The sequence below is a fragment of the Pseudophryne corroboree genome, chromosome 1 (genome assembly GCF_028390025.1).
Source record: "Pseudophryne corroboree isolate aPseCor3 chromosome 1, aPseCor3.hap2, whole genome shotgun sequence".
Lineage (NCBI taxonomy): Eukaryota > Metazoa > Chordata > Amphibia > Anura > Myobatrachidae > Pseudophryne > Pseudophryne corroboree.
Window position 1 is genome coordinate 641,736,125 of NC_086444.1, and position 14,391 is coordinate 641,750,515.

The following is a 14,391-nucleotide window of genomic DNA, read 5'->3' on the forward strand; positions in this document are numbered from 1 at the left end:
GTGTGCGCGACCCTTCACCATGCAATCGCATCCTGGAAGGATGTGATCGCATGGTGACTGACAGGTGACAGGCGTCCGGGGGGAGAGCAGAAAACGCAGGCGGGTCATGGCCATTTTCGGGGATGCCCAATGACGGCGCCAGCATATCCTGTTAGTGGAAACATAGCACCTGAGCACCTGCATAGGGTCTACCTCTTTTCGATGCGATCGCACTTAAACTGAGATCACATTGGGGGTGGAGCCACATGATGGGCGGCCATGCCCTGTGCTGGGCGGCCCCCAGTATGTGAGTAGTATGGTTGCAGATTTTGCTGTGATAGCATAATCTGTGACCAACTCTGAGTAAGCCAACAATATTACAAAATATTTTTAACTATTAATGATTAATGATTTTTTTTTTCAAACTCTCAATTTACAGTTCGGGCTTTGTGGTGTTTTATGACTATCTTCTTGGACTGGACCCATCTTACCGAGTTAGCAGATTAGCTGTGAGTCTTTGCAGTGGGGGACAAGAGATGGGAAATCCATCAACCCTTCCTCCTGCATATTGTGAGGCTGCTATATCCCGATTCCAGGACAACTACAAACAAAATACAGCCATTTTGGCTGCAAAGCAGGTTGTTCCCAGGTATCTATTTTGGTTTTTTGTTTGCAATATTTCAAATTATTGAAAAATATGTCAAGTAAATTCATGCACATACTCTTGATGATGTAATGAATAATAGTAAAATAATTATCAAAGCTTGCCCTGACCAATTAGCTGCCCTGGGCAAGAATCTGTCTGGAGCACCCATAACCTATTCCCCTACCCCAACCTATATTGGGGTTTTTGTGAGTGCCATGCATGAAAAAGTGGCGTGGTCTCATGGCAGGGCATGGTCTTGTGGTGCTGTGCTTCCCTTTATCCATTGTGTTGTGTTGAAGATCTCACACAACCTCATCTCTCTTTGTGTCTCTCCAGCCCCAGCTCCAGAACGTTATTAACACAGTGCACTCTAATACAGGTTGAGTATCCCTTATCCAAAATTCAAAATCCCATATTTTTGGGTCCCCTACTGAGATAATGACATATATATGTTATATTATGTGTATATATAGATATATTGTATAGATATACACTGCTCAAAAAAATAAAGTGAACACTTAAACAACACAATGTGACTCCAAGTCAGTCACACTTCTGTGAAATCAAACTGTCCACTTAGGAAGCAACACTGATTGACAATCAATTTCATCTGCTGTTCTGCAAATGGAATAGACAACAGGTGGAAATGATAGGCAATTAGCAAGACACCCCCAATAAAGGAGTTGTTCTGCAGGTGGTGACCACAGACCACTTCTCAGCTCCTATGCTTTCTGGCTGATGTTTTCATCACTTTTGAAAGCTGGCGGTGCTTTCACTCTAGTGGTAGCATGAGACGGAGTCTACAACCCACACAAGTGGCTCAGGTAGTGCAGCTCATCCAGGATGGCACATCAATGCGAACTGTGGCAAAAAGGTTTGCTGTGTCTGTCAGCGTAGTGTCCAGAGCATTGAGGTGCTACCAGGAGACAGGCCAGTACATCAGGAGACGTGGAGGAGGCCGTAGGAAGGCAACAACCCAGCAGCAGGGCCGCTACCTCCGCCTTTGTGCAAGGAGGAACAGGAGGAGCACTGCCAGAGCCCTGCAAAATGACCTCCAGCAAGCCACAAATGTGCATGTGTCTACTCAAACGATCATAAACAGACTCCATGAGGGTGGTATGAGGGCCTGACGTCCACAGGTGGGGGTTGTGCTTACAGCCCAACACCGTGCAGGACGTTTGGCATTTGCCAGAGAACACCAAGATTGGCAAATTCTCCACTGGCGCCCTGTGCTCTTCACAGATGAAAGCAGGTTCTCACTGAGCACATGTGACAGACGTGACAGAGTCTGGAGACGCCAAGGAGAACGTTCTGCTGCCAGCAACATCCTCCAGCATGACCGGTTTGGCAGTGGGTCAGTAATGGTGTGGGGTGGCATTTCTTTGGGGGGGCCGCACAGCGCTCCATGAGCTCACCAGAGGTAGCCTGACTGCCATTAGGTACCGAGATGAGATCCTCAGACCCCTTGTGAGACCATATGTTGGTGCGGTTGGCCCTGGGTTCCTCCTAATGCAAGACAATGCTAGACCTCATGTGGCTGGAGTGTGTCAGCAGTTCCTGCAAGACGAAGGCATTGATGCTATGGACTGGCCCATCCCGTTCCCCAGACCTGAATCCAATTGAGCACATCTGGGACATCATGTCTCACTCCATCCACCAACGCCACGTTGCACCACAGACTGTCCAGGAGTTGGCGGATGCTTTAGTCCAGGTCTGGGAGGAGATCCCTCAGGAGACCATCCGCCACCTCATCAGGAGCATGCCCAGGCGTTGTAGGGAGGTCATACAGGCACGTGGAGGCCACACACACTACTGAGCCTCATTTTGACTTGTTTTAAGGACATCACATCAAAGTTGGATCAGCCTGTAGTGTGTTTTTCCACTTTAATTTTGAGTGTGACTCCAAATCCAGACCTCCATGGGTTAATAAATTTGATTTCCATTGATAATTTTTGTGTGATTTTGTTGTCAGCACATTCAACTATGTAAAGAACAAAGTATTTAATAAGAATATTTCATTCATTCAGATCTAGGATGTATTATTTTAGTGTTCCCTATATTTTTTTGAGCAGTGTATAATATGATATACATATATATGTGTCATTATCTCAGTAGGGGAACCAAAAATTTGTGATTTTGGATAAGGAATACTCAACCTGTATATATAATTTCTCAAACAACTTGAATGAATCCCTGCAGACACCGGCCCCAGAGCAAGTGTCTCTCCAGCCACCATACTTACCTTCTGAGATGTCATCTGGCCATCCACTGCCACGGCTTCTCTGCTCTTCCTGTCACAGTGGTGCAGCGTGACATCATGATGTCACTCATGCTGTCCCGCAATGAACCAGAAAAACTTTATTGAACCAGTGCAATAAAACTACAACAGTTACACTGGCTGCAATTGAGCTACACCCTAAAATTGAGATTTAGATGTCTAGCCTACCCGGATGCCCCTATACTGCCTGTGCCTAGGGCCAGATCTGATAATTAGTCAATAAATAAATAATTTAAAAAATATAAAAAAAATTCATACTTTTAGCATTATCAGCATTATAATTACTGTTAGAAGATATATACATCAAAATAGTTTTATTAATATTTCAGTAAAATAATAAAAACATAGCAGTAATATGGGGCATATGAGGCATGAGTGCAAGTAAAGTCTAGAAGCTCAGGTAACTATATCATTTACTGTGTGTTTATTATACACTTATACCTTGTTTTGTATCAGTGTATCATTATCCTAGAACCTCAATATAGGTGTCTCACAACAAAACATATTGCATATCTGGTAATCAGCGGATCTGAAAACATATTTTGGGACCATACAGCAGGGCCGTGACTAGGTGTGTGCAGAAGGGGCATTTCCCACAGCACACACCTAGTTACGGTGCATATTTCCCCTGCTGACAGCCGCACCTCTCAATCCCCCTCCCCTGTGTACTCTTCCATCATCTGGCGCCCGCAAACAAGCTCTAACCAGCCAAAGCCTTAGCCACATACAGTCAGCGGCAGCGCTGGCTATCAGTAAATCCCCCGAGTGCTGCGCTCCCATGGCCCGTCCCTGTGTGCTGCGCTCCCGCGGCCCGCCCCCTCTCTTGGCCCCTGTGTACTCACTAAGCTCCCGCGGCTTCCCCCCACCCACGCCCCCGTGTACTGCTCTCCCGCGGCCCGTCCCCTCTCTTGGCCTGCAGAGCAGTGTACAGAGGGAGCGCTGGGTCAGGAGCCTGCAGCAGCATAGCCACAGGAAGAAGGAGAAGTCATGTAAGTGGTTGCCTACACACTACAGTACACTACACTACATTAAACTACATTATACTACAGTACATTACACTACACTACATTACACTACAGTACAGTACACTACACTACATTACAGCCCAAGTGTAGGGGGGGATGTAAGGTGTTCTACCTGCCGTAATGAGTAAAAGGGGATTCCACCAGCTGTAATGTGTAAATGGGGGCTCCGCCTGCCATAATATGTAAAAGGGGCTCTACCTGCCGTAATGTGTAAAAGGTGGCTCTACCTGCCGTAATGTGTAAAAGGGGACTTTACCTGGCATAATGTGTAAAAGGGGGCTCTACCTGCCGTAATGTGTAAAAGGGGCTCTACCTGCCGTAATGTGTAAAAGGTGGCTCTACCTGCCGTAATGTGTAAAAGGGGACTTTACCTGGCATAATGTGTAAAAGGGGGCTCTACCTGGCATAATGTGTGATAGGGGCTCTACCTGGCGTAATGTGTGACGAGGGCTCTACCTGGCGTAATGTGTGATGGGCTTTACCTGGTGTAATGTGTGTAAGTGGCGCTACTGTGCGGCGTAATTTGAATAATGGAGACTACTGTGCAGCATAATATGAATTGCTATTATTTTGTGGCCACGCCCCTACATTTTGGTTGCGTGCCTCCGGTGCGCACTGGCCCTATTTTAAATATGGGGGGCGCCAATGCTGTTTCTTGCACACAGCGCTAAAATGTCTAGTTACGGCACTGCCATACAGGTTCCGTATCTGTGTTCTCTAACAATTTACTGCCACAGGAAGATACTCATATAGTGGGGTGTCATGTTATCTTATAAACACATGATTAGTGGGCAATTAATTATTCCTAGGTGTCAGCTAATATTATGCAGATTATCTAGACAGCATAACCTTACCTGATTTTGGTTAAACCACATGTAGGCAGGGCCAGATTAAGCCGTGGGGGGCTCGGGGAATTTTACATGGGGGGGGGGCACTCCCACTCCTATGATCATCCACATCTTGTCAGCACCACCCCCACTTGTTATCCTTCCCACTTCCACTATGGAACTGCACAGTGCAAGTGCAGCAGTATGGTCCAGGGAAGGGGGACAACTATTTTGAGAGACAACTATTTTAGAAAGTTTTCTTGCAGCAAAAACAAGGCAAGTTAAACATCCTAAAAATAAAATCTATAATCTGTCTTGTCACATGCAAGAATAGCAGCAGCCTCTGTACTACTTACACTCTGGGACAGCACTCGGGAGGTGTGTGTGTGTGTGTGTGTGTGTGTGTGTGTGTGTGTGTGTGTGTGTGTGTGTGTGTGTGTGTGTGTGTGTGTGTGTGTGTGTGTGTGTGTGTGTGTGTGTGTGTGTGTGTGTGTGTGTGTGTGTGTGTGTGTGTGTGTGTGTGTGTGTGTGTGTGTGTCTTCAGTCCCGAATTCTGTAATCAGATAACAGGTAATACTAGACCCAGATACATCAATATAGCCTGCTCTGTATGGGGGAAGGAGGGAGAAGCTGGTATCCCTGAGTGACTTACAGCCCTCACCCATATTCCCCACCACCACTCTTCTGTCTCTCATCGGGTTTGGAAGTTCTGTCGGCAGCTCATGAAACCTGATAATCTGTGTCCCCTGCACTGTATACTCTCCTGCTCTGCACACTCCTGCTCGCATTCTGACTGCCAGGTTCTTCTTTCTGCTGCTGCACAAGAGGGAGTGCTAATGATGTCAGTGTGCTTCGGCCAGAGGGCTCCTTGGTAAAGGGGTGCCCGAAAAGAGTCTCACCTGCTCCCCTCCCTAAATCTGGCTCTGCATGTATGTACATGCTAATAATGAGCAAGGCTTTCTTCAAATTATTACCTGCTATGTGCGCAGACGCACCTAATGTCTTACTTAATTGACTCTTCTGATTTCAATGTGCAGTGTATATGAATTGTAATTAACTCAACCTGTTGATGGAAAACAGATTTTGGAAATTGAAAATGTTAATAATATAAATGCTTACTATATAATGTAGTAGCATAGACAAGAGGTTCCCAAACGAAGTTCTCAATGCACCCTAACGGTCCAGATTTTAAGTACATCCATGCTTGGCCACATGTGAATTAATTAGTACCTCAGCCAATTTGAATTAACTATCTGTGCTGAGCCATGGATATCTTTAAAACCTGGACTTTTAGGGTGCTTTGAGGACCGGGTTTGGGAACCTCTGGCATAGACTAAATGAATGGTTTGTATTTTTTACAGGGCACGTCCTTCTCCAAATATATCTCTAATTATTGAATTACAAGCATCTGGTGGTTATGATCCTTATGGACAAGAAGTCAGTCGTTTAATTCCTCGAGGATGGGTAAAGATAGACCTTTTTGACTATCAGAATCGAGTTATAAGTGGACAATGGAAAGTTCCCATTCGCATCCTTCCTGTCAAACCATCGCTAACTACTGGAGCGCTGAACGGAGTACCGCAGGTACGGGTTTGTGTCTTATCCTGTATTCAACAAACACTGAAAATGTAAACCTATTTTCTCTGACGTCCTAGTGGATGCTGGGAACTCCGTAAGGACCATGGGGAATAGCGGCTCCGCAGGAGACTGGGCACATCTAAAGAAAGCTTTAGGACTATCTGGTGTGCACTGGCTCCTCCCCCTATGACCCTCCTCCAAGCCTCAGTTAGATTTTTGTGCCCGACCGAGCAGGGTGCAATCTAGGGGGCTCTCCTGAGCTTCTTGGATAAAAGTTAGTTTTAGGTTTTTTATGTTCAGTGAGACCTGCTGGCAACAGGCTCACTGCATCGAGGGACTAAGGGGAGAAGAAGCGAACCTGCCTGCTTGCAGCCAGCTTGGGCTTCTTAGGCTACTGGACACCATTAGCTCCAGAGGGATCGAACACAGGCCCAGCCTCGGAGTCCAGTCCCAGAGCCGCGCCGCCGGCCCCCTTACAGAGCCAGAAGCAAGAAGAGGTCCGGAAAATCGGCGGCAGAAGACATCAGTCTTCATCAAGGTAGCGCACAGCACTGCAGCTGTGCGCCATTGCTCCTCATGCACACCTCACACTGCGGTCACTGATGGGTGCAGGGCGCTGGGGGGGGGGCGCCCTGAGCAGCAATATTAACACCTTAGCTGGCAAAAATACATCACATATAACCGCCAGGGCTATATGGATGTACATTAACCCCTGCCAGAATCCATAAAAATGCGGGAGAAAAGTCCGCGAAAAAGGGGCGGAGCTATCTCCTTCAGCACACTGGCGCCATTTTTCCCTCACAGCTCCGTTGGAGGGAAGCTCCCTGGCTCTCCCCTGCAGTTAATACACTACAGAAAGGGTTAAAAAGAGAGGGGGGGGCACAATTTAGGCGCAGTATACAATATATATGCAGCTATAAGGGAAAACACTTTTTTATAGGTGCTATCCCTGTGATATATAGCGCCCTGGTGTGTGCTGGCATACTCTCCCTCTGTCTCCCCAAAGGGCTTTGTGGGGTCCTGTCCTCTAGAGCATTCCCTGTGTGTGTGCTGTGTGTCGGTACGGCTGTGTCGACAGGTATGTGGAGGATAATGAGGTGGAGGCGGAGCGAATGCCTGTAAATATGTTGTCACCCCCTGCGGGGTCGACACCGGTGTGGTTGAACTTATGGAAGGATTACGTGAAAGTGTCAACTCCTTACACAAAAGGTCGACGACACGGAACAGCCGGCTACTCAGCTTGTGCCTGTTCCAGCGTCTCAAATGTCATGGGGGGCTATAAAATCGCCCGCTACCTCAGATAACAGACACAGATGTCGACACGGATACTGACTCCAGTGTCGACATCGATGAGACTGGTGTACCCTCCAAATAGGTCCACCCGTTACAGGTTTGAGGCAATGAAAAATGTATTACACATTTATGATTATACCCCAGGTACCACATAAAAGGGTATTGTGTTTGGTGAGAGAAAACTATTAGTAGTTTTTTCCTGCATCTGAGAAATTAAATGAGGTGTGTGAGGAAGAGTGGTCTTCCCCCGGTAAGAAATTGATACTTTCTACAACGGTTATTGGCAGCGTACCCTTTCCCGCCAGAAGATAGGTCACGCGGGGAAACACCCCATAGGGTAGATACAGCGCTTACACGCTTATCAGAAAAGGTGGCACTACCGTCTCCGGGTACGGCCGCCCTGAAGGAACCTGCTGATAGAAAGCAGGAGGTTACCCTATAAGATATGGTCACACACTAGGGCATTATATTGCGACCAGCCGTTGCTTCGGCATGGATGTGCAGTGCTCCCGCTGCGTGGTCAGATTCCCTGTCGGAAAATAACTATGGATAGGGACAATATTTTGCTGAAAATAGAGCATATAAAAGACGTGGTCTTATACATGCGTGATGCACAGAGGGATATTTGCCGGCTGGCATCAAAAATAAGCGCTAGGTCCATTGCCGCCAGACGGGGGTTATGGACTTGGCAATGGTCAGGCGATGCCGACTCGAATCGGCACATGGAAGTTGCCCTATAAGGGGGTAAAACTGTTTGGGGATAGTTTTTTCAGAACTCGTTTCCACAGCTACTGCTGGGAAATTGATTTTTTTGCCACAGGCTACCTCACAACAAAAGAAAGCACCGTATCATCAAGTACAGTCCTTTCGGCCCCAGAAAAGCAAGAGGGCTAGAGGCTCATCCTTTCTGCCGAGAGGCAAAGGTAGAGGAAAAAGCTGCAACACACAGCTAGTTCCCAAGAGCAGAAGTCCTCCCTGCGTCCGGTAGGTCCACAGCATGGTGCTGGGGCTGCTCAGGCGGACCCGGGTACGGTGGGGGCCCGTCTCAGATATTTCAGCGGACAGTGGGCTCTCTCACATGGATCCCTGGGTCCTTCAAGTAGTATCTCAGGGGTACAGGCTGGAGTTCGAGACGTTCTTCCCCCCGCCGTTTCCTAAAATCTGCCTTACCGGCACCTCCCTCTGCCAGGGAGACGGTGTTGGTGGATATTCAACACTATAATCACAACAAGTGATTGTCAAGGTGCCCCTCCTTCAGCAAGGAAGGGGTTACTATTCCACAGTGGTTGTGGTACCGCAACGGTTCGGTGAGACCCATCTTGAAATTAAAATACTTGAACTTTTATATCAGAAGATTCAAGTTCAAGATGGAATCGCTCAGGGCGGTTATTACGAGCCTGGACGAGGGGGATTACAGGGTCTCCCTGGACATCAAGGATGCGTACCTGCATGTCCCCATTTACCCCCCTCACCAGGAGTACCTCAGATATGTGGTACAGGACTGTCACTATCAGTTCCAGACGCGGCCGTTGGAGTTGTCCACGGCACCGAAGGTCTTTACCTAGGTAATGGCCGAAGTGATGATACTCCTTCGCAAGAAGGAAGTTTTTATTATCCCGTACTTGGACGATCTCCTGATAAAGGCGAGGTCCAAAGAACAGTTGGTAGTGGTGGTAGCACTCTCTCGGGAAGTGCTACAACAGCACGACTGGATTCTCAATATTCCAAAGTCACAGCTGGTCCCGACGACACGTCTTCTGTTCCTGGGAATGTTTCTGAACGCAGACCAGAAAAGAGTGTTTCTTCCAGTGGAAAAAGCCGAGGAGTTGTCATCTCTAGTCAGAGACATCCTAAAACCAGGACAGGTGTCGGTACATCAATGCACACGAGTCCTGGGAAAAATGGTAGCTTCGTACGAAGCATAATTCCATTCGGAAGACTCCACGCAAGGACGTTCCAGTGGGACCTGTGGGACTAATGGTCCGGGTCCCATCTACAGATACAACAGCGGATAACCCTGTCAGCAAGAAACAGGGTGTCGCTGCTGTGGTGGCTGCTGAGGGCTCATCTACTAGAGGGCCGCAGATTCGGAATACAGGACTGGGTCCTGGTGACCACGGATGCCAGCCTTCGGGGCTGGGGTGCAGTCACACAGGGAAGAAATTTCCAAGGAGATTTCGCTTCACATAAATATTCTGCAGCTAAGGGCCATTTACAATGCCCTAAGCCAAGCAAGGCCCCTGCTTCAGAACCAGCCGGTACTGATCCAATCAGACGACATCACGGCGGTCGCCCATGTAAACAGACAGGGCGGCACAAGAAGCAGGATGGCGATGGCAGAAGCCACAAGGATTCTCCGATGGGCGACCTACACCCAGGAGAATGGGGACTTCATCCAGAAGTTTTCCAAATGCGGGTAAACCGTTGGGAATGACCACGGGTGGACATGATGGCGTCCCGCCTCAACAAGAAGTTGAAAAGATATTGCGCCAGGTCAAGGGACCCTCAGGCGATCGCTGGGGACGCTCTAGTGACACCGTGGGTGTACCAGTCGGTTTATGTGTCTCTTCCTCTACCTCTCATACCCAAGGTACTGAGAATAATAAGAAGGCGAGGAGTAAAAACCATACTCGGGGTTCCGGATTGGCCATGAAGAGCTTGGTACCCGGAACTTCAAGAGATGCTGGCAGAGGACCCTTGGCCTCTGCCGCTCAGACAAGACCTGCTGCAGCAGGGACCCTGTCTGTTCCAAGACTTACCGCGGCTGCGTTTGACGGCATGGCGGTAGAACACCGGATCCTAAAGGAAAAGGGTATTCCGAAGGAAGTCATCCCTACCCTGATCATAGCCAGGAAGGATGTCACCGCAAGACATTATCGCCGCGTTTGGCAAAAATTTGTTGCTTGGTGAAGGCCCCGACGGAGGAATTTCAACTATGTCGATTCCTGCACTTCCTGCAAGCAGGGGTGACGTTTGGGCCTCAAATTGGGGTCCATCAAGGTCCAGATTTCGGCTCTGTCGATTTTCTTCCAGAAAGAACTGGCTTCACTGCCTGAAGTTCAGACTTTGATTAAAGGAGTACTACATATTCAGCCTCCTTTTGTGCCTCCTGTGGCACTTTTTGGATCTCAACGTGGTGTTTGATTTCCTAAAGTTGCATTGGTTGAGCCACTTAAAACCATGGAGCTAAAGTATCTCGCGTGGAAAGTGGTCATGCTGTTGGCCTTGGCCTTGGCCAGGCGTGTGTCAGAATTGGCGGCTTTGTCATGTAAAAGGCCTTATCTGATTCTCTATATGGATAGGGCAGAGTTGAGGACTCGTCCTCAGTTTCTCCCGAAGGTGGTCTCAGGTTTTCACTTGAACCAACCTATTGTGGTGCCTGCGGCTACTGGGGACTTGGAGGATTCCAAGTTTCTGGACGTAGTCAGGGCCCTGAAAATTTTATTTTTCCAGGACGGCTGGAGTCAGGAAAACTGACTCGCTGTTTATCCTGATGGCACCCAACAAGCTGGGTGCTCCTGCTTCTAAGCAGTCTATTGCGCGCTGGATTTGTAGCACTATTCAGCTGGCGCATTCTGCGGTAGGATTACCGCAGCCTAAATCAATAAAAGCCCATTCCACAAGGACGGTGGGCTCATCTTGGGCGGCTGCCCGAGGGGTCTCGGCTTTACAACTTTGCCGAGCAGCTACTTGGTCAGGGGCAAACACGTTTGCAAAATTCTATGAATTTGATACCCTGGCTGAGGAGGACCTGGAGTTCTCTCATTCGGTGCTGCAGAGTCATCCGCACTCTCCCGCCCGTTTGGGAGCTTTGGTATAATCCCCATGGTCCTTACGGAGTTCCCAGCATCCACTAGGACGTCAGAGAAAATAAGAATTTACTTACCGATAATTCTATTTCTCGTAGTCCGTAGTGGATGCTGGGCGCCCATCCCAAGTGCGGATTGTCTGCAATACTTGTACATAGTTATTGTTAACTAATCGGGTTCTTGTTGTGAGCCATCTATTCAGAGGCTCCTCTGTTATCATGCTGTTAACTGGGTTTCATATCACAAGTTGTACGGTGTGATTGGTGTGGCTGGTATGAGTCTTACCCGGGATTCAAAATCCTTCCTTATTGTGTACGCTCGTCCGGGCACAGTATCTTAACTGAGGCTTGGAGGAGGGTCATAGGGGGAGGAGCCAGTGCACACCAGGTAGTCCTAAAGCTTTCTTTAGATGTGCCCAGTCTCCTGCGGAGCCGCTATTCCCCATGGTCCTTACGGAGTTCCCAGCATCCACTACGGACTACGAGAAATAGAATTATCGGTAAGTAAATTCTTATTTTTTTAAACACACATAACTGCAGTTTTAAATGAGCTAAACTGTATATTTAATCTGAACTGAAAAGTTCCAGTCTCAGGTTTGTGACATCACATCCACATAACATCTATAGGCAAAAGCAGCAAACAGATAGTGACAGTCCTTAATATTATAATGATAACCTGTCCTTGCATGTATTATTTTATTATGCTAGTTTATTTTTATACTTGTCTAATTTTTTTTTTTTAGCTGGACAGTGCAGAGTTATATTTTCGCCTTGTAAATGCGAGGGATGCCGACATACAGAGCTCTTACCCTATTGACATGAACAATTTAGTATTCTATAAATACCCTCCTCTGGTAAGTCCTATACAATATATTAAGAAAGAAAAGTATATATTTTTTCAGGTGCGCTGTCAACGGCAGCAGGTATGGGGATGGGAGAAGTCCCCTATACCAAACAAGTAAACACAATAGGGGTACCAGTGCTGGCTGTCAAAAAAATAATAATAAAATGATGTTTTGTATATATAATTAACAATTTATTAAGACAAAATAAAAGATGGATTATGATGCATATATAAAAAGGGCACAGTCAATACATAGAGCCACTGAGTTTTCTGTATAGATATATTGCTTGACTAGGGCACTTGTAAGGAAACATGAATCACTTGAATAAGCAGCAATTACCATGGATAGGTTGCTGTCCCCATAGATTAATCGTCCATGTAGGCATTGATATGGGAGGCAAAAGGGCTTGTCCTGGCAGATAGTGCTGCAGTGTCCAAAATAATATCAAGTTCAAGTGGCTTAGAGCTGGCCCAATCGGTCAGTGGTGCTCAACGCGTTTCGCTGGTAAAGTCCTTCAGCTTCCTCAGGAGCATGTAGTCCAGAGTATGTTGGGGACTCCTTATATACTCCTCTGGGTTATCTAATAGGTGACTCAATAATTATACAAACTGTCAAGGATAATTATATATAAATAATAAACTGATATTCTTACTGGTCCCACATCATATTACATATATTGATCAATAAAAACGAGCTTCACAGAGCAATAAAAAGTATTATAAACCTGTTCATTCATTCAACAATCTCCGGTCATGTGATCTGGTTCGGTCACGTGACCGGAGCTGCGGAATCCCATTGGTTGGTAGTCAGGTATCCATAGCAATACTAACCAGGGAGTCAGGTTTATCTGAGTCTTAGTTCATTGGTTGGTATGGTCATGTGACCACAGCTAGTCACATGGCATCCAAAATACCAGCGTCTATACACACATTTATATAACGGGTCGCGATCACTACCTCCCCCTACATACCACCCCCTTAGAATCCTGACAGTCGGCATGCTTACTAGCAGGGACTGTTCCCACTCGTAGGTGCCCACAACACCCATAGAGTGGGAATAAAACCTGTGGCCAGCGCAGCGAGCATGTAAGGGGTTTGTTTCGCTTGCACCTCCCCCTCCCCACCGGCCGCCTCGATGCCGGATTCCCAGTGTCGGTATGCTGACTGGTGGTCACCCATACCCAATCCCTTCCAACATGACACATCTGAATTCATACACATACACAGTGCTCTGATCCTTTTATTCCTGTTGCATAACTATAACAGTAATCTGGGATCAATGACATAACTGCTGAATAAATATGTAAAACCCATTCACTTCAGTTAATAAAAGTATCCCAGGTTACTGCGAGAGGAACAAAATCCTGAAGAATGGAAACAGAGCATTGTGTATCAGATGAAATAAGTCAAGTTGGAAGGACTGCAAAGTGCACATTACAAACACATGTAAAATGGATTGTATATGTAGATGTTAGTAACATATGAAGATTTAAATGACACATTATTTATCATTGTTTTGTTTCGTTCTACAGACAGCAGCATATTTCCACACAGAGGAAATTACTCTTCCATCACCCTACTACTCGTCCTCATACCTTTTCCCGAACATGCAACCCATGTATGGGGACAGTGTAGATTCCCCGCCTTCAAGGGACAGGATAATGACGCAGTGACTTTGTTAAAAACTGCAGCTAAAATGATAATGATTTGACTGGTTATTTGTGAAAATGTTATATTTTTGTATTTGAAATAAAGGAAATGTATTTGTGATATTTGTATTAATATCTCGTAAAGAGTAACACCACACAGGCAAAAATGTATTCTATTCCCTTAACCCTTTGGGGTGCAGCGCTTTTCTAAGGTGTGTACCGAAACTGGTTCTAGGCATCAAGCACTGACTGTGACACTAATAATATAGTTATGGTAAGCCATGTGATAACTATGGTGGGCAAATATATATGAGGCCAGGGAAACATATACTTCTAGTTCTGTCTGTATAGTAACATATTCAGACATCCAATGTATACAGTATGTATATCATCCAAAAAGAATGTCTTTGTTTATAATTTTGTGAATAACCACATTTTCATAGGTGTGATAAAGCTAATTAAAT

General features: G+C 46.6%; 1 protein-coding gene across 1 annotated transcript in view; it reads left to right on the forward strand.

Annotated features, from left to right (window-relative positions):
* The window catches only part of LOC134905218 (coiled-coil domain-containing protein 17-like), a 122,930-nt gene extending 108,882 nt beyond the window's left edge, over positions 1-14,048 (forward strand). Inside the window, exons 10-13 of the mRNA XM_063914614.1 lie at positions 419-628; positions 6,117-6,339; positions 12,178-12,288; positions 13,811-14,048. Of these exons, the coding sequence (XP_063770684.1) occupies positions 419-628; positions 6,117-6,339; positions 12,178-12,288; positions 13,811-13,951 (685 nt within the window). The 3' untranslated portion in view covers positions 13,952-14,048. The remainder of the gene's footprint in view (positions 1-418; positions 629-6,116; positions 6,340-12,177; positions 12,289-13,810) is intronic.
* The last annotated feature ends 343 nt before the right edge of the window (positions 14,049-14,391 follow it).